Source organism: Leptonychotes weddellii, chromosome 15, assembly GCF_054177405.1.
Source record: "Leptonychotes weddellii isolate Sample4059 chromosome 15, ASM5417740v2, whole genome shotgun sequence".
NCBI lineage: Eukaryota > Metazoa > Chordata > Mammalia > Carnivora > Phocidae > Leptonychotes > Leptonychotes weddellii.
The window spans coordinates 39,536,243-39,555,370 of record NC_138383.1 but is presented as its reverse complement, the minus strand read 5'-3'; the positions used below and the strand labels follow the sequence as shown (position 1 = coordinate 39,555,370).

The 19,128-nt window shown below is 59.4% G+C and overlaps 2 protein-coding genes and 1 long non-coding RNA gene across 10 annotated transcripts in view; 1 reads left to right on the top strand and 2 right to left on the bottom strand.

Annotated features, from left to right (window-relative positions):
* The window catches only part of SMG6 (SMG6 nonsense mediated mRNA decay factor), a 209,941-nt gene extending 196,774 nt beyond the window's left edge, over positions 1-13,167 (top strand). For 5 of the 6 annotated variants that reach the window (XM_081806066.1, XM_081806067.1, XM_081806064.1 and 2 more), the window contains 4 exons: positions 4,408-4,561; positions 7,585-7,796; positions 8,102-8,183; positions 11,366-13,167. In XM_081806066.1, the coding sequence (XP_081662192.1) occupies positions 4,408-4,561; positions 7,585-7,796; positions 8,102-8,183; positions 11,366-11,496 (579 nt within the window). In that variant the 3' untranslated portion in view covers positions 11,497-13,167. Of the gene's footprint in view, positions 1-1,507; positions 1,694-4,407; positions 4,562-7,584; positions 7,797-8,101; positions 8,184-11,365 lie in introns of those variants that run through there. The other variant, XR_014140698.1, reaches the window with a different exon arrangement.
* LOC115943478 (uncharacterized) lies at positions 1,617-4,480 on the bottom strand. The gene is made up of 3 exons (XR_004078054.2): positions 4,390-4,480; positions 3,773-3,888; positions 1,617-1,700 (listed from the first exon to the last, which is right to left on the bottom strand). It is a non-coding gene; the product is annotated as an uncharacterized LOC115943478 (long non-coding RNA).
* Positions 13,168-13,316: 149 nt separating the features above from the next.
* HIC1 (HIC ZBTB transcriptional repressor 1) lies at positions 13,317-18,021 on the bottom strand. 3 transcript variants are annotated; one of them, XM_081806096.1, is made up of 2 exons: positions 17,891-18,021; positions 13,317-16,372 (listed from the first exon to the last, which is right to left on the bottom strand). In XM_081806096.1, exon 2 carries the CDS (start codon positions 16,350-16,352, stop codon positions 14,199-14,201), a length of 2,154 nt encoding a protein of 717 aa, XP_081662222.1. In that variant the 5' UTR covers positions 16,353-16,372; positions 17,891-18,021; the 3' UTR covers positions 13,317-14,198. The 3 variants fall into 3 exon arrangements, with proteins under 3 accessions (XP_081662222.1, XP_081662223.1, XP_081662221.1); XM_081806097.1 differs by lacking the exon at positions 17,891-18,021 and adding an exon at positions 17,512-17,868; XM_081806095.1 differs by lacking the exon at positions 17,891-18,021 and adding an exon at positions 16,732-17,031.
* Positions 18,022-19,128: the final 1,107 nt, after the last annotated feature.

Genomic DNA, 19,128 nt, shown 5'->3' with positions numbered 1-19,128 from the left:
TGTGTTACTGACTGAAAATCCAGAGGAGGGATCCTAAGCAGAAAGTTTCCCATGAGCGCCCACCCTACTAAATGCAGAGGTCTACCGTGCCGTCCCAAGGGCGGCAGACGGCGTTGCCTGCTCTCTGTAGCACGTGCAGCATCTGCTCCCTTTGCGTTCTGTGGCTCGAGAAGGAACTGCCTGTCTGCACTTTTGGTGGTTATCTCACCAACTCTTCCTATTTTTTTTATTTCATTTCCATTTTTCATTTAAAAAAACAAAAACCTATGTCATTAAAGAAAAAAAAAACAGTAAGTATCATGAGTCCTACAGAAATCAGTAGTCCTCTCTGTCACCCCTCCCCATCTCCCACTTTGCCCACAAGTGGTTTCCCCAGAAGTCTCCCCCCGCCCCCCGCATCTATAGAAGGTGACCCATGGAGCTGGGCAGGAGGAAAGAAAAGTGACACCTGTGAAGTTACTGATATGTGGCTCAGGCATTTTCCTAGATACTTTCCCATACAGAGTGAGCACAGAAGTTTGCTGTGGTACAGAACTTCTCATTTCTGGTGAAGACATGGCTGTGGCCAGAGAGGCCCAGGGATAAATGACTCCATCAGCCAAGAGAGAGGAGGAAGCAGCCCCGCTCCCTGTGGAGCCCTGAGCAGAAGGAAGACCTAAGAAGGCCTTCTCTTGATGTGGCTCTGCTTCATGATATGGGTTCTTCAAGTTCCACAGCTCCTATGTGAGCTAATTATGTTACCTTTTTTTTTTTTTTTAAGATTTTATTTATTCATTTGAGACACAGAGATACAGAGAGAGAGAGAGAGCATGAGCAGGGGGAGAGGCAGAGGGAGAGGGAGAAGCAGGCTCCCCACTGAGCCAGGAGCCCGATGCGGGACTCGATCCCAGGACCCTGGGATCATGACCTGAGCTGAAGGCAGACGCTCAACCATCTGAGCCACCCAGGCACCCTAATTGTGTTACTTTTTATTTGTAATTCTCTGTGTCTCAATTTTTAGTGGGTCAGCATCCTCAGATCATCTCCACTGTCTAGAAGGAACTTAACCTGTGAAAGAGCCCTTCTCCCAAGCCTGTCAGCTTCCTCATTAGATGTTATTGTGGATTATCTCTTCCCAGTTTCTCACCGGCTTGCTCAAGGATGCTCTCATACTTCAGAGAAAGTTGGTTACTTAGCACCTTCCTGAAACAGAATTGAGTTCTTTTTTCCTTGCACACTTGATGACAACTTGGTCCTTATTCCCACTGATCTGATTCAAAGCATCCATGCTTTCTTTGGGTTCTCAGTTCATTCTCCAAGGACCACTGTGGCCCAGTCTTAGCTGCAGCAAGGAGGGTTCCTGTGGAACTCTCCTTCCGGGTCAGCACACTTGACTCCAGGCCAGGGCCAGTCTGTCTGAATCACAGCATTCCAATGGAGCCCCCCCCTTACCCCCACCAGAGGCTTCTGCAGCTTTTTACTCATACAAACAAAAATAAATCTCACTACCGGCCTCTGAACTCCACAGCGGCTTGCTTCCCCCGTCTCCGCAAGCGTCCCATGGCTGTGAGTAGGGACTTGGCACTCTCCCCACCGACATCACTTTTTCACTCCCTGCGCATCCTGTGTCCTTCTCTCACCGTGCGACCCAGAGATCGGAATGGGACGTGACGGCCGGCACAGGCGCCGTGCACAGCTGCCAGGAATCTGACGGGTAAAATCTGGAAAAGTTGGGAGGGCAAATGCTAAATACGCGCGTGTGCGCGCACACACACACACATACACACACAGCGCCACTCAGAGAGGGCCGGAAACACAGACACCCACAGAAGAGGGCCTGCGGACTTCCGATCCCTCCTTGGTCTGCCATTCTTTTGAAGGGGACTGGGCCAGTCTCATGACCCAGGTATGACACCCCCCCACCCAGGCCCACAGGTACCCCAGGAGAAGGGGGAACAGCTTCATGTAATCTCCTGAGACTCATGAGGGCATGTGGGGAACAGGAAGCAGTTGTGTGGTGACTCACTAGGCAGAGCCAGGTTAAGGGAAGTTGTCTGCGGGCGTCCCTGGGACCGGATAATGGCAGCACAGCTCCAACCACCCTCATACAGCTTCACCCCACCCCACCCCTGGGGAACCAGCGAGGCTGCCACCTCCCTGAGAGGCTGTGGCCTTTGTTCACCTTTCTGGCCCTGAACCATAGCTCAGAGAACTCAGACGGTTAGAGCTTCCCTGTGCCCTGCTCCTAGGTGCTTCTCCCCCCCCCGCCACCCTGCCCGCAGAACACACAGGCGGGCTATCAGCCCCCAGCCTCCCTTGGCCACCTCTCTCAAGGTGGGATGGTCCAAGGTCCGAGGAGCTCATTCTTGTTCATGCAGCCATTTCCTCTTTAGAGTCAAACCAGAGCTGGGCTATCATTTCTGGAGGCAGGAAAACTAAGATGTGAAGAGTCGCAGTGGGGCGGAGGCAGAGATCTAGTGCTCACTTAGGACCCTGAGCCCCTGCCCTCTCGCAGCCTGTGTCCCTGTCTGTTGTGTTCCTTCTCACCCAGAGAGACAAAGATTTGGGTGCCTATGATACTAAGAAAAATGTTGCTGGCAGTGGAAAAGCTGCGTAGAGACCAGCAAGGCTGGGGGGAGTGAGCAAGAGGAAGGCTGCTGCTCCCCTCTGAGGAGAAAGGGCAGAGGCCCTGTCCTTACGGAATGCCCGAGCTGCTGAACAAGGTTATATGTCAGTTATGTCTTTAAGAAAAAATAAATTGTTTTAAAAATGCCCCAAGCCGAGTGGAATGCGTGTCATTCTGTAGCTGGCAGCCCCACGGGGAGGGACTGTGACCAAGTCCCCCGGGAAGATGGCCAGCAGCAGGGGTACTTTCCCCTGATGAGGTGAGAGCAGTAGGAAGACTGCGCAGAATGGGCCTCTCGGCTGCATTTCTCATGCCTGCCAGGGGCCTGTGGCCTGTGCCTTCCACCAGCTGTGGTAGCAGTGGCAGCGGCGACTTAGTCATAGGAAGAGGTCCCCAGTAGGTCACAGGGAAGCCACCCCCAGCATTCGGAGGTATGCCCTTTCAGTTTTACTGTCGTTGCCAGCGAAACCGGAGCGCCTCCCTCACTGACTGTTAGTGGCCGGCCCGGCACTGTGGGACCCATCTCAGTTGGCACGCACATCTTCTCCCCTGCCCTGAGCCTGTGTCTCTGTCCTTACAAGTTGGTGTGTGGCAGATTATGAGGGGGGTGCCAGGTTTGTGCTGGTGCCCTCCTCCTGCCCTGTGCACGGGGAGCACACTGGGCAGATGCCAGCAGATCATTCTGCTTCTTGGCTGTGGTCCCCACAAGAGGAAGCAGCACAACAGCGACCGTGTTCTGTAGTGACCGACGTGCCCAGAGCCTATCTCAGAGGGCCTCTGGCACTCAGGGCTCTGTCAGACTTGGGAAAGTCAGGCTTTCACAAATGTGCGTGGGGCTGCCCTGAAGGAGGTGAACACCCATCAGACAGACAGGGCCTCGGCCACGTGCTTGTCAAGGTGTGGTGTGTAGACCACTCACTGGGGCTGTGTCGCATGCTTTTTCAGGGATGCACAGGAGACACTTCGGCTGCTTTTTTTTTTTTTTTTTTTATGGAAGGATAGCTTGCACGAGTAAACTTGATACCGTGGTTATCGTTGCTTAAGAGGTGGCTAAGCCAAAAAAAGTGAGTTGGCTTAAAGTCCATTTAATGAAAAACATCAAGTAACTGATGGTATAGATTGTACAGAACTGCGGCAAAGGAGCACAAGTAGAACACAAAGACTCACGTTTAGGAAACACTCTGCTGGAGGGTGGGTGGTGGCGGTTCTCATCAGCCTGGGTGTTGCTCTTTGCAAGCATGTGAGTTGGGTCCAAATCCATCACACCTCATGGACTCCTGCTGCTGTGGTGTTAATAATTCGTTGTCACCATCACTGTTTTTGTATAGCCTTGTAACCTTTTCTTTTTTTTTTAATCTAACTACACAGTCAAGTAAAGTGAAATAAATGATACATGTATAAAGTGTTTGCACTAAGCCGTACCCCTGTCTTTGCTGTCTAGATAATGTGTGCAAAACCACTTTCATATCCAAGGAAACTGACTCTCCCTTGTTGACTTTTGTCCCAGGGTCTTACTTTCAGAAACCTGTTATTTTTAATACCATCAGGGTCCTCTCTGTCCTAGGCAGGGTTTTAGTCACACCCCATTCCTCAGGCCATTTAGTCCATGTTGATTTTTATTGCAGTACTTTGCCCAGCCCTTGGGTCGGGGGGTCCCTCGGGCCTGGCAGGGGCTGGCTGTCCCTCTGGAGGGGGAAGAGTTTCAGGGGGCAGGATGCTGACACACTGTGAAGTCAGGGCCCTGGCTCATCCACCCGCTTGCCTACTCACTCTGGCTCACTCACCGTTCTGTGTCCCTGTAGGCTGTCCTGGAGGACCAGAGTCAGATGAGGCAGATGGAGCTCGAGATCAGACCCTTGTTCCTTGTACCAGACACCAACGGCTTCATTGACCACCTGGCCAGTCTGGCACGGCTGCTGGAGAGCAGGAGGTACATCCTGGTGGTACCCCTCATCGGTGAGTCAGGCCAGAGCAGCCCTGCACACGTGCTGCAGCCCCCTCCCCACGCACGCCCCACGGCCCCGGGGCCAAGCAGCCAGAGAGCCCCGCTATGTGTGTATGGCAGGATCTGCAGGCAAGTAGGGTCTGCGTGGGGCAAGGAAAATTGTTTAATAATCAGAGCAGTTCGAATTATTATGGCTGATCCATGGCTTAAACTGCTTGAGCAAATGGACTCCTGTGTCCCAGCAACCCGAGGCTGCATGAGCCCAGCCCTTGTTTTTATCCTTATAAAGCTTGCAGTAAAACAGCAAAGCTGGTTCCCGTTATTGGTAAACACTCAGCCCTGGCAGATAACGGCAGTGCTGCTGGGTGGTCTGGCAGGGAGGCTGGGAGGATTTTGAAGTGGTTAGATGCCTTTGGTCTGATTGTCTTGTAGCTTTTCATGATCATTCTGTTGGTTCGAGGTAGCATTCTTCTGGCCAGTGTCACCCTAAGGCCAGCCTGACGGAAACCCTCCAGAGCAAGCCCTTGGCTTATGCCTATGGATTCCTGCCACTTGGGCCCTTACCACTGTCTGGTCACTGATGCTGGTGCAGGGTCAGCATCTCAGGACCCAGCTAGCTTGCTTCCACCCTCAGGCCAGAAGAGCCCAGCTGGGCTGTCTCCAAGGGACTGTCTAGGCACTGTCTTAGTTCTTGGAGCTCTGCGGTGGGTCAGCCTGAGGATGGGCTTTGGGCTCTGGGCTCCTAATATAATTGATACAGCTAATATAGCTGATGGCTATCCTGTGGAGGGAGAGAGGGTCTAGGAGGTGATTGGCTTTTCAGTGTCCCCTTCTCAGCAGCCACTTGGCGCAAGTTCGGGATCCTTGTCCTCTGGAAAAGCTGCCAGACTGGCAGTCTGCCTGCCAAGCCACCTCTGACATCCATGCCAAGATGTTCCATTGGGCCTCCCCTCCTAGTCCCAAGTGTCTTAGTGCCAGATGAGGGTGGAAACAAAGGGCAGGAAACATCCGCCCCTGCAGAGGCTATAGAACCCTGGGGGGTTGTGGGAAACACGTTAGCACCACCTGAGAATGTTGGCACTGAAGCAGCCCTCGTCCCGCCTCCACCCTCCCTGTCTTCCTTCCCCCTCCCCATGTGGCCTGGCCAGAACCTCTTAAACCCAGGCCTCTGGACCTAAGGAAAGGCTTTCTGTTCTTCAGAAGTAGAGCAGCAAGACTGTCAGGTTGTTCCAGCTTCCCCTCTTCCCTCACTGCATCCTGGGTAGGGTAGCTGCCAGGATAGCGTGTCCCCGTGCTTTCCTACCCCAGGAGATTTTTAGGGGAAAGAGAGTAAGTGGTCGCTTTTGCTAATGGTCAGGAAATGGTATAACTGAGAGAGGTTGCTGACGTCCAAGGAGTTCCCTAAGACTGGGAAGGGGCCTCAGACACCATCCCAGGCTAGCAAGGTTCTTAGTCCCCAGCACTGATTGTGCCCCTACTGTGTGCCCGGCCTCCTTATTCCTGGGGGATCCAGGGAAAGGTGGAACTGCAAGCCCTTGGCCTCGATAGCTTGTGGTTTAATAGGGAAAGCCAGATCTGGTGGGGAGGGAGCAAATACATGCGCAAACCCCCAGGAAAGGACACAGGTAGAATAAATAGATTCCTCCCCCGCCTTCCCCCCAACCCCATCCCACCCCCTCCACCCCACCCCCCACCCCCCACCCCACCCCACCCACCCCACCCCACCCCCCCGTGCTGGGAAATGACAGCTGTCCGTAGAAGACAGGCCAGCCTCTTCTTCGCACCTTGGGGGGCGGGGCCCTCGACTCTCAGGGTCTTTGCAGGAGACTCCTGTTCAGCGAGGCTCCCACCGTGCATTCCCGCTCTGTGTCCAGAGCACAAAGGGTTAAGCCGACAGCCTTCCCTGCTTGTTTCTTGTGCTCTTTAACCTGCTCCTGCTCCTTAGGCCTGACCCTAGCATCAAGAAGCCCCGCCTGGTGCAGAAGCACAAACAAGCTTCCCCTTTGAAGCCTGTTTAGTTTGGAAGCAGGAAAGGAGATTTTGGGATGGAATACCAGTTTTTCGTGTTTGATGTTCTGTGTGCTGTACCATACACCCATCCACCACTACTTCCCAGCCTCAACCATACATTGTGTGGACATGCAGCAGCCTCAGGTTGCTGAAAGCATGGAGTGTGTGTGTGTATGTGAGTGTGTGTGTGTGTGTGTGTGTTCCCACATGGGCCCTTTCCAGAAAGCGTCTCTGAATACCCAGACAGTGAGTGCCAGGCTCACCATGGAACAGCATGCTCATGCCGACTCCCCGAGCCATGAATCACTGCACTGAGGAGAGGCCTCAGACCCCAAACTCTCCCGGAGCCCCCAAGGAGTGCATATTTCCCACTTGACCTCAGGCTTTTGGCTGGAATTTTGGAAAGAATCTTCACCAGAAAATGAAGCCGTGTCCCAGACACATAGGCAGACACACACACACACACACACGTAGTATCAGAGGAGTAGATGTGCCAAGGGCATGGTTTGAAGGATACCAGGGTCCTTGCAAGTAAGGCTGTGACTGTTGCTTCCCACTTGGTGACCTCCCTGCACTCTACCAGGGGATGGGACATAGAACTTTGCTCCTTGTGAACTGCTGTGGTTGGGGATCCAGACTGATGAGGGGAAGTGCCTCTTGTCCTTTAGTGGCTACCCTTGTCTCTCCTGAGAGGCCCTTTCAATTTAATCCTGTAACTGAGGAATGTGATAGTAGAAGGGCCAGGTTTCTTCCTCTGAATACAGCAGCTCCAGAAAATCCCTGTAGGTTCCTTCTAGGAGGAGGGTGGGGCCCAGGGGAAGAGGGAGAAAGATAGAGCTCTGTGGAAAGTCTGGGACACTTCTTGCCCCCTAAGTTCCTCTAGTGTCATTGGAAGACTCCTATGGGGCAAGATGGAGTCTGTGGTCTGGGAAGGGGCTGGCTGGGAAAGTGAGCCTAAGGTAAAGGCATACATCATTGCTGGTTGCTGAGGCTGATGATACCTTGTGGGACCGTGTCTCATCAGTGATCAATGAACTGGACGGCCTGGCCAAGGGGCAGGAGACAGACCACCGGGCTGGGGGCTATGCCCGTGTGGTGCAGGAAAAGGCCCGGAAGTCCATTGAGTTCCTCGAGCGGCGATTTGAGAGTCGGGACTCTTGCCTACGGGCCCTGACCAGCCGTGGCAATGAACTCGAATCCATCGCCTTCCGCAGTGAAGACATCACTGGCCAACTGGTAAGACCTGCGGCAGAAAGGGAGAGCCCATAGCCAGCCTCAGAACAGGGTCTCCAGGAGCTCAGGCACCTCAGGCTGCCCAGGCAGCTGAGCGGGGGCGGCCACCACCCAGGCCCAGGAGGGGCAGTTCTTTGTACCCTAGATCACTCTTGTCACAGTCGCACCCCACCAAGCAGGACCAGAACATGTATGGGAGGGACTCTGGGATGTGATCCTCCCCAGGACCCCAGACGCAAGAGTATACCTGTGCCTCCGAATGGCGCCCCCTCCTGCCCAGCGGCACTTCTCACACTTTTTTCCTCCAGGGTAACAACGATGACCTGATCCTCTCCTGTTGCCTCCACTACTGCAAAGACAAGGCTAAGGACTTCATGCCCACCAACAAAGGTACAGCTTTGCCTCTGCCTCAGGCTCATCCATCCCCCCCACCCCCCCACCCCCACCTTCCCATCCTCAGCCTTTCCCTAGGAAGGGGCTGGGGAGTTGGATGCAAGTCTGAGGCCAGCCTTCTGGAAATCCCACCTCACTGTCACAGCTCCCCCACTCCCAGGTGGACCCTGGGCCAACTAGGGGTGGACCTAGCCCTGAAAGCCAGGCTCTAGGCAGTGAGCTTTCCCGCTCGGCATGCATCCGTTTCCTTTCTTGGGTCCTCCATGAGTCTTCTGACAGCAAGAATGTCTTTATGATTCAGTGCAGCTTATTCTGGCCATGGTCTCCTGAACCCAGCCCTCTGCAGCTCTGAGAGGGCAGTCCCCACTGGTCCCTAGGGCCCACCTCCCTTTTCTTGGCCATGCTCAGCCTCTCAGTTCATCTCTGAATGTTTACCCTCTATCTGGCCGGTAGTGGAGGTTCTTCCCCAGCGAGTAGTGGGCCTTTTCTTCCTGTCTCTGTGTCATATGCTGTGGCACTTTGGGGGCAGTTGACAGCTTGAGGACTGAGCCCTCAGCCTAATTTTCAAGGCCTTTTTGGTGGCCAGTCGTCCCATCTTTGAGCCAAAGGCCCACCCTGGGACTCTTCCAGGTGCTTCAGCACCTCATCCTCAATCCAGAATGTTTTCCTGTACAGCCCCTCAAGAGTCAGCAAGGCTCAGGTATTTTCTGCTCCCGGCTCCCAGGAGTCTGACATTTCTTCCTAGGACGTCCTCGCTCCGTGTCATCTACAGATGTGGGCATTCTTACCGCTTGGTTTTTGTCTGTGTATAGGTGACTACATCTTGTCATTTTATTCTGGTGGTTGTTGCCCAGCTCTCTTCCCTGCTGCTCAGTTTCCTCGCCCTGGCTTCCAGGCTGGTCAGGAGATGGTCTTCTCTCCTGCCGCTCCCGCCACCCGTTTCACTGCACCAGGGGCTGAGAATGAGCCCAGAAGTGCTGTTCTTCAGAGGGGTCCTGCCACCTGGCTTGCATGTTCTGTCCCTCAGGGACAGACCTGGAGCAGTGAAGTGGTAGAAAGGAGCCCTGGCTGAGCCAAACAGAGGAGCGTGGGCTCTGCTCCCAGGCAGCTTCCTAGAGGGGCACCTTCTGAGGGAGAGGTAGGTGGCATTGCAGAAGGCCTTGTTGGGAAGTATGGTTCAGATACTGCTACGGCCCCACCCAGCCTCAGAGCTGTTTCTTTCTTAGCAGAGACATATTTTGGCTTTGGCCTTACTAGTCTCCCCACCCCCCCACTTCACCCCAAACAGCCTGCAGGAACCCATTGCCATCCTGGGGACCGCCCCTATCACAATTACATCAGCAACGGCTAGTGTAATCAAACCCCATTTGTCAGTGTGAATTCTTAGCAGATTAACTTGTCAGATACACAGAGAAACCGTCACTAAATGTTTATGTGTAAACGATGTTGAATTTTAAAATCATGTGGATTATGGCGGATGGGGCCTGACAAGATGACAGTCTCTGGTTTCTAACAAAGTGAAGTTACCAGTGTCAAAACAGAGGATGTTTATTGTTAAAAATGTCTGAAAGTATCCACAGAAACCCCTGCAGACCCCTGCCAGCAATGCCGGGCCTTAGTCGACTATCCTAAGGCCTGGGATTCTCTTGTTCTGAGCCCCAGGACAGGAGTGGCGGGGCTGCGTCGAGCAGCCAGCTGGGAAGCTCAGAAAGCACAGCCCGGCACCACCCATGCCTGAGGGGCCAGGCCCAGGCCGTGGAGCCGACTGAGAGCATCCTCTCTGCTCATGTGGCCTCCCTCTCCCCATCTGCCCACCGTCTGCCCACCGCAGCCCTCACCTCCCACCCCTTCTCCTTCCGCCTGGCCCCTTCTCCCACCAGCGTCAGCCTCACGAGCCTCTCCCTCCCTCTTCCCCCCAAACTCCTCCCAGGCTGACAGCCAGTTCTCAGCCTCCCTGCCTGGAGCTGGCAAGCCTGAAACTGCTCAGGTCCAGACCTGGACATTTGCAATTGCCCAGCCCCGCCAGCCCCCCACAGTCAGTAAGCCCCGCAGGACATTTCCTGTGCCTCACTGTCTGCCGGACCTCCGTCAGGAAATACCCAGCCCTGGACTGAGGGGTGGGCCTGCCACTGAGCGGCCTGACCAGGGCTGGGGATGTCACTTGCGTGGGGACTTGGCCCTGGCTTAAATTCTCCCCAGTACATTAAAAGGTTAGGGAATTAGGAGAAGTAGTGGAAGACATCTTGCTAAGAGGTCATCTAAAAAGAACAAAGGCTGCTGGTGCCGATATAGAAAGAGCTTGAAGATATATAAAATTTGAATAAAGTAAATACGGCTAGTATGATTGTAATGTTGTTGGAAAAAAAGCTTATGTAACAAGGATATATACTTGCACATGTGCATTAAAAAATCCAGAAGCACGCATAGATCTAGCCCTGGGGAACAAGACAGAGACACACGAAGGGAGAAACTAGGAGGATGGCTTTGGCTTTTCTTTTCCTTTGTCCTCTTCTGTATTGTTAGAGGTTCTCACCATTTACATCGCTTACTTTCATGTAATAGAGGAAATCATTTGGCTCTCACTCAGGGCCACCTTGGCACGGCCCTGCCAGGGACCCTTGCCCTCCTCTCCTCAGAGCTCCCTTGAACTAACCCCTCTCCTCACCTCTGGGAGCCTGGATTCACTTTGGATTCCATCTTGAGCTTTCTACCTCTTGATACCTAAAGCATTGACCTCCTAGCCTCGGAGGGAGAGGATGTGCAGGAAGAGAGGAGTACCTGTGAGCCCAGGACCAGCCATGCAGTCCGAAGGAGCAGAAGGAAAGGGGCTTCCTCTACTCCCCTCAGTTCAGCGTCCCGGGAGAGGGGTCTGTGGAGGCTTAGTGGCTTGGGCAGGTCTCTGGACACGAGGCAGCTCCATCCCGGGCTGGAGGCGGGGGTCTGAAGCAGAAGGCCAGCCCTGACCCAGCACAGGCTGGCCCAGCACGGTCCTCTCTAAGCCAGTAGGGGAGGGGTATCCTCACTGAGTGCGTGAGGGAAAGACTTGTAGAAGGGCCAAGAAATGGCTGGCGCTGACCCCTCCCGGGCCACATTCCCCTCGGAAGGAGGAGAGGCAGCCCGTGCCTCTGCCCCCTGCCCCCTGCCCTCAGTGAAGTCCCTCTGCTCTCTTACGTCTACAGAGGAGCCGATCCGGCTGCTGCGGGAGGTGGTGCTCTTGACAGATGACCGCAACCTGCGCGTGAAGGCACTGACGAGGAACGTGCCTGTGCGAGACATCCCGGCCTTCCTCGCGTGGGCCCAGGTGGGCTGAGGGGGCCGCGCCGGGGCCCCCCCCCCCGTCATGGAACCATTCCTGAGAGGCCACCAGGCGCCCAGTGTAGCACCGGCGATGCCCACGTGCCTGAGCCACCAATCCACCCAGACAATAAACCATCCTCTTCCAACCCACGCTGTGGCCGTGCTGTGGGGGAGCTGCTCCTCACAGAGCCCCTCCTGAGGGTCGGGCGGAAGCTGCTGGGACCCTCCTGGGCTGCCAAGATTTAGCAGGGCGGTGGCTGGCTGCAGTGACAGCAGGTGGGTGAGCCAGATAGGCCGCCCACGGTCTCAGCCTTTCTCCCTCCCCCTGTCTAGTTCAAGGGCTCGCGGAAGGCCTTCTCAGCCCAGGGACTCGGCCACTTTCTCAGCTGGAGACAGGGCAGGGGGTTGCATTTCCATCAGGTGCAGGTGAAATGATCTTCAGAACCCCTGTGCTTCTCATGAATGTGTCCCAAGAGGCTTTGGTCATGCCATGAAGAGAATGTGCAGGGTGTGTCTGAGGCCTGGATTCCCTGATGGATCCCAGTTGGCTTCTGGACACCATGTCCCGAACAGCAGCCCTAGGCCCCACCTTTTCTACCCCCTACCCCAAACACATATCCATCCTGCTGCTCTTCTCCCTGTCCTTCTCGTTCTGGGTCCATTACACTTTGCCCCTCGTTCCCCCTTGGATGGTCATGGGTCTAGAGGGAAGGGACATCTGGCTTCAGACTCCTGCTTCCTGGATGGCATTTGCCTTCTCCTCTTCCTCATTGGCCTTCCTTTTGCTCTAGTTCCCATTTCACGAAATTTCTTCAGACTCTTCTCAGTTCCCTGCTCCTCTCTCCTCCCTCTCTCCTTCCTGAACCATCTCCTTGGCCTCCTTCCCTTTCTAGTTGGTCCCTCTTACCTCCCCAATCCCTTCAAATTCTTCACCTCAGGTCCTTGCCATGGGGATTCCCAATCTGAATCGTCCTCCTCTGGTACCTCCTCTGGTACCTCTTCCTTCTCTGTGCCAGGAACCTAATAAAGCTTTCCTGCCCTGACCCTCTTTCTCAGACCCCTTGTGCTCTGAGAGACTTCCAGGCTCCTGCAGACCAGCCTGAGGGTAGGGTGGGCCAGTGCCTGAGAGGGGCATCGCCTAGCCTGGAGTGTACACTGTTTCTAGCTTTGCCCTAGAAGAACTTGACACAGGGGCCTTTTGGCCTTTGAGGTTTTTGTTGCCTCTTTAGCTGGCACCTGTGTCCAGAGCCTCCCTTGAGGGGCTTCCTACTGGGAATGGGTTCTCCCAACCCGGGGACAGGGATGAAAGGAACTTGGAGGAAGACAGGACTTTGAGGAGGAGCCAGGAGTCAATTTTGATGGGACCAGAGAGGGAATCCCCCAGAGCTCCCCTTCTGGATTATACAGGCTTCCTAGAGGATGGGAGAAAAGGCTACCCTCCCTGAGGCCCAAGATTATACCAGGAGGAGGGGGTACTGTACAGGAGAGCCACCAGTGGTTTGGGGGTATGAGTCCCCCAAGGGCCTCAGAAGACTGGCTCTTTGGGGTACAGGGTCCCAGTCTCTTCTTTGAGATCCTCTCCCCTGGATGAAGGCCAATGACTGGGTGGGTGGGAGACCCATCTCTCCTTTCTGTCCCATTTGCAGCACTGGTTTTGTTTCCTTAATAAATTTTTAGTTATGAACATGCCTGACCTCTTCGCCCATCTGTCTCTGGGGCTGGGGAGGGAAGAAGGTCCAAGCCTCTCTCTGCACTTGTATGAGGGAGCCATGTCTGGCCCCTCCACCCACCCAGTTCCTTGTACAGGGCAGAAGAGAGTAGCGGGGTCCAGGGTCCTTGGTTACTGCTTTATTGCTGTTTGGTTTCGAGTATAGAAAATGGAAGCGGCTCTGGAAGAGCCTGTGTACAAGGTAGGAAATATACAAACGGGGAGGAGGGAGCTAAAGAGACCACGTTCCAGCCCAGCCCAGCCTGGGCTCGGGGTGGGGGGCCGCCCGGGGCGCATGCAATAAATATGGTCCGGGGCCCCAGGGAAGGGAGGGATGGGGAGGACACCGCGGGAGTGGGAGACCGGTAGGCCAGGGCTGCCTCAACCCTCTGACTCCAGAGGGAGGGAAGGGTTGGCCCTGGGGCTAGTGCCACTTGTGCAAAATGAGGAACTTCACATTATCAGTCCCGGGGCGGGCGGGAGCGGGGGGCGGGGGGCCCTCCGGCCGGCTCAGTCCCCTCCCCGCTCCCCAACTCTGCCCGACGCTCCGACCCCAGCGGGGAGATTCACAGTGAGAATGGGTGTGGTCGCAAGGGCCGGAGGTAGGGCTGGGAGCGCCCCAACAGTGACACCCCTCCCTCCAAGAGCAGCACGGAGCCGGGGGGGGGGAGGGGGCCAACGAACCACAGGAAGAGGCGGAGAAGGGCCGGGGGTCTCCTTTGGTCAAAGCTGGTATCAAAAATATAAATCTCCCTTCCCCCATCCCACCCCCGTCCCGGGGTTTCACCCTCACCCCCACCCCCGGGCTAAGGCACAAAGCAGTGAGGCCAGGTGGGGCCGCCGCCAGTGCGGCGACGCTGCCGGGGCTGCTACAGTCGTGCGGGCGCGGTGTGCCTGCTCGCGGCGGCCGCCGTCGTTCCCCGGCGGGGGGAGGGGGGTTTGGGGAGGGGGGTGGGCACGGGCCGGGGCCACGCGGCGGCGACGAAGGCGGGCCGGCAAGAGGCGCTCTAGGTGGGGGAAAAACGGTCGATGGTCCGGCCGTCGGGTCCGGCGGCCAGGTGCGCTCCCTGGCTCAGCACCTCGGCCGCCTTGTCCGGGCTGAGGCCCAGCTCGGCGGTGAACTTGGCCAGCGGGTAGAGGCTCTCGAGCGCCACCTTGGGGTCGTGCAGGAAGTGCGTGGTCTGCGCCAGCAGCTCGGCCGCCGCTGCCTTGTCCTGCTGCTTCAGGCTCAGCTGTTCAGCCGTGAGGCGGGCCACAGCAAAGACACCCTCGGGGAAGTCGAGCTTGCCCTTGCCGTCGGGGCCGGGGACGCCGGGCAACCCCCCCAGGCCGGCCAGAGCTCCGGCTGCGCCTGCCGCGCCACCCACGGCGTGCATCTTCATGTGGCTGATGAGGTTGCGTTGCTGGGCGAACTTGCCGCCGCACACCTGGCACTCGTAGGGCTTCTCGCCCGAGTGGATGCGCATGTGCTCGGTGAGGCGGTACTGGCGCGTGAAGCGCATGCCGCACGCGTCGCACGCGAAGGGCTTGAGGCCCAGGTGGCTGCGCATGTGGCGCGTCATGGTCCCGCGCTGCGTGAACTTCTTCCCGCAGATGGTGCAAGGATAGGGTCGGGTCAGCCAGTGCGTCTTCTCGTGCTGTCGCAGCGTGGCCGGGTCCTTGTAGCTCTTGTCGCACGACGCGCAGCGGTACGGCCGCAGCAGCTCGCCCAGGCCGCCCGGAGCCCCAGCGACCTTGTCCCCACTGCCTCCAAAAGGGGGCCCCAAGCCGGCGGCCCCCGCAGCTACCTCAGCCGCCTCGGCCCTGCCGTACAGCGCCTCCTCCTCCTCCACGTGAGCTTCCACGTGCGCATTCAGCTGCTCCGAGCTGGGGAAGCCCTTGCCGCACGGGATGCACACGTACAGGTTGTCACCGAAGCTCTCGGGCTCGCCGTAAGCCAGGTGCGGGCATGGGTAGCCCTCGAGGTGGCCGCCGGGCGGGCTGGGGTCCTCGCTGCTGCCCGTCTCCTCGCTGCTGCTCTTATAGTCGTCGCCGTCGCCGCCCGCGCCTGGCCCGTCCAGGCCGCCGTGGTAGCGCGGCGGCGCCAGGCCTAGAGCGGGCACCCCGGGCGAGGCGGCCGGGTCCCCGCCGCGCTCCTCGCAGCGCTCGCTGGGGGAGCCGCGCTCCCGGCCCAGCTCGTCGCCGTAACTGCCCAGGCCTGGCTCGTGCTTCATCCAGCGGTAGAGGAGGCTGGGCCCGTCGGGGCGGCCCGGGGGCTCGGGTCCCGGGCTGCCGCCGCCGCCGCCGCCGCCGCCACGGAACGGGTCCGGAGGCGGTACGGCCTCCTCCAGCTTCTGGAAAGGCAGCGGCGGCAGCGGCGGCAGGGGGAGCGGGGGCTCCTTGTAGGCTGCGGGGCCGGCACTGGGAGGGCTGTCTGGGCGCGGGGGCAGTTCGCGCTCGCCCGGCGGCCGCTCGGGAGGCGCGGAGCCCGGCGGGCTTTTCTTGGACAGGTCCAGGCCGCAGAGCGGGGAGCAGCGGCGCTCCGGGGCGCAGAGTGCGGAGGCCGGGCCGGGGCCCGAGGCGTACAGCTCCGCGCAGTGCGTGTTCACCGCGGCCTCGGGGCCCGCGGACGGCTCGCCGGCGGGCGGCGGCGGGGGCCCGGCCGGGGACGAGTAGCAGGCCTGGATGACGGGCGTGGCGGCCCGAAGGCCCCGGCCAGGCCTCCCGTAGGGAGCGTAGCCGCCGCCGCCGCCGCCGCCGCCCCGCAGGTGGCAGTACTTGCCGTGGCGCTTGAGGCGCTTCTTGCACAGCGCCACGAGGTCGGGGATCTGCAGGTAGCTGGCGGCGGCCAGCACGGCGCCCAGGCTCGGCTCGGCACCCGGAGTCACGGCCGCGGCCGCCGCCGCCTCTGCGCCATCAGCCAGGCGGCCGGTGTAGATGAAGTCCAGCACCAGGCGGAACACGGCCGGGCTCACCATGTCATGGTCCAGGTTGAGCAGGTTGTCATGCACCACCAGGGACTTGAGGTAGGCGCTGCTGGCCGCCAGCACGTTCTTGTGCGCGCGGAAGAGGGCGTTCTGCACCACGATGATCACGTCGCACAAGAAGCCCTTGGTGCGCTGGTTGTTGAGCTGCAGCAGCAGCTGCCTCGAGTGGCCCGGCGCCTCCATCGTGTCCAGCATCGTCTGCCCAGCACACTCTCCTGCAGGGATACACAGCAGCCGGGTCAGCGCCTCACCCAGCCCTGGCCGCCTCTATCCAGCTGGGCGCTTCTCCCCCCGCCCGCCCCCCAACTTCCCCTTCCCCCTTGCCCTCGGCCAGGCAGGGGCATCGAACACCGCGGCCTGGGCACTGGCAGCGGGGCGGCGGCGGCCTCCGGGTGTGCAAGCCTGGGCCGGGGGCCTGGACCCAGAAGAAGGGCGTCCGAGCGTGGCTGCTGGAGACGAGGCCAGGCCGGCCTGCACGGCCCAGGCCCGGGTGCCACTGGGCACACAGGCTGGGCTCTGGGGACTTCCGAGGAGAAAACTGTTTGGGGGAAGTGACCCCTTCGGAGACAGTTACCGGATTTGAGGAAAATGTCCGCTTCAGGAAAAGTCATTCAGGGCCCAGAAGTTTGCCCGATTGGGATATAAGGGAGCCGAGTAAAAAAAAAAAACAAAAACAAAAAAAACAACAACAACAAAGCGCCTCCCGCCTCGGGAGAAGTTGCCCCAGCTGGGGGAAGTGATCCAGTGGAGGGGAGCGCGGTGCCCGCCGTGGCGCCGCCCTGCCCGGGGGCTGTCAGGCCCTCAGATGGGGCCGAGGCGCGGCCGCGGCGCGGGGAGCGGAGGCAGAGGCTGCCGTGGCGGGCAGAGCACGAAGGCCGGCCCCGGCGCGGGGAGGGCGTTATATCGGGGCAGGAGGCTGAGGCAGGAAGCAGGTGGGGGGGAGGGGGGAGCCACGCAGCTCCCAGGGGAGGGAGGGGGGCAGCGCCCCGGGCGGGCACGGCGCACAGCCGGCTGCGGCCCTGACCCCGGCCTGCGCCCCACCCGCGTCCCGGCCCCGGCCGTCGGCCTCAGCTCTGCATTCGCGGGCCCCGGCGCCTCCCGCTCCAGCTCCCTTCGGCCCCCTCTGCAACGGGAACTCCGCCGCCCCAAACTTGGGGAAAAGTTTCCCAACTTCAGACAGGCCGGGAGAAGCGCGCCAGCCCCAGGCACTCGACTCCCAGCTTTTCCTCTCGGCCCCCAATTTTCGGCAGCCAGGCGGCCCTGGAGCCTGAGCCGAGCCCTGAGGTCCCCTGCCGGCTCGTCCGCCCGCCCACCCTGTTCCCGGCCTGGCCCGCAGGGCCTCGCGGCCCGTTACCTGCGGCCGCAACGCGACCCGGCTTCCCTCCCCGTGGCGGTGGCAGCTCCTAGCCGGCGCCCCACCCGCCCCGCTGCCAGGCGCCGAGCTGTGCCAGGGCAGCGCCCCTGCCAGCCCCGCCCGCCAGCTCCCCTTCCCTTCCCTTCGCCTCTCCGGCCCATGTGCGGGCAGAGCCGGCCCCGGGCCGCTGACCCCGCCGTGAACCCAGCGCTGAGCAGCGGCCCGGCGGTCCTGAGTCCTCTAGGGGACGACACCCGGAGTCCTGAACGCCAGCCGCGTTGGGGCGCCCGCGCCGGAGGATGCGCCCGAGGCGGCCAGCGCGTAAGGACCGGGCTGTCCGGGTCCCCTGTCCCTCCCGGTCCCGAGCCTCAGGACCCACCTGGGGGGCATGTCGGAAGCCCCGGGCCCGGCTGCCGGCGGATCCAGGGGGGGACGTGGCTGCGCTGCGCTGCCCTCCGCCCGCCGGGCCCCCGGTCGGTCTGTCCTGCTGGTCCGTCCTCCCCGCGTCCTGGTCGCGTCTCAGCCCCGCCGCGCTTTCCGCACACTCTTATCTGGAGCGGCCCGGGCCGGCACGCGCTGCTGCAGCTATGGCGCCACCTCGCGGCCGTGCAGGGCTTTGCGCGGCACCGCCGCGACCTCCCTCGCGCGCACCTGGGTTGGGCTGGAGGCTCACAGATGCGGAGCTGGACCCGGGAGAGGGGTCTGTTCACAGGGCCACCCTCCCAGATGTGCCCACGTAAGGACCCAGGCCCCGAAACTTCGAGCCCCACAAACTCTGGGGTTTTGAGCTCAACGTTCCCATGTACATATTTCTAGATTCTCACATTGCCTCAGTTTGGAGAAGTCCTGCCCGCAAGGGGGGGGGGGGACCCTGGGGACAAGTAGATGGGGGGAGGAAGGTTACGGAAGTCGTGAGAGAGAAGAAGGTAGACAAGATCTTGGGGGGCGACTCCTTAGACATCCCTGGATGGGACTGTCCGTTTGTACCCACCCCACCCCCAACACACCTACCTTCACTCAGCCACATGGGTTTACGTATGCACGGAATAAACCCATTTGCACCCAGACCCTCTCCAGGCACTGACACCTGCGGGCGCGCATGTTGGCGCAAACACACATCTAACCCCTTCTAAAAGTTCGAGTCCTGGCTCTCTGGGATACTCCGGAGGCTGTCACGTAGGGCCCTCCATGAGCCTGAGCAGGGCCGTTACCCAATCAGCCTGCCCTGAACTTAGAGGTCTCTGGAGGGACCCCAGGGCATTCGACTGGGGATGGCTGGACAGCGCCTCCTGGGGATCCCGCAGAAGGAACCCCAGCCCCCAGATTCCCCGTGTGAGCCATTTTGAGGGACCTGCTTGCTCGACCTCGTCTCCAACACACCAACCCGGAACGTGGCCGCAGGGACTGCAGCCCGGGATCCCCCGGCAAGGTTCTGCATCCCACGTGAAGGCCCGGTTCTTGCCGGTGACGCCCCTTCTGGGAGGGAGGGGACCCCGCACTGGCGCGGGCACTCCGGAAGTGGCCCTGCGCGGCCCCGCAGCTGCATCGGGCCTGTAGTGAGTGCCGGGTCTCCGCGGCCCACGCTGTGCCTCCTCCCCGCACCTCCTGACCCCTGCC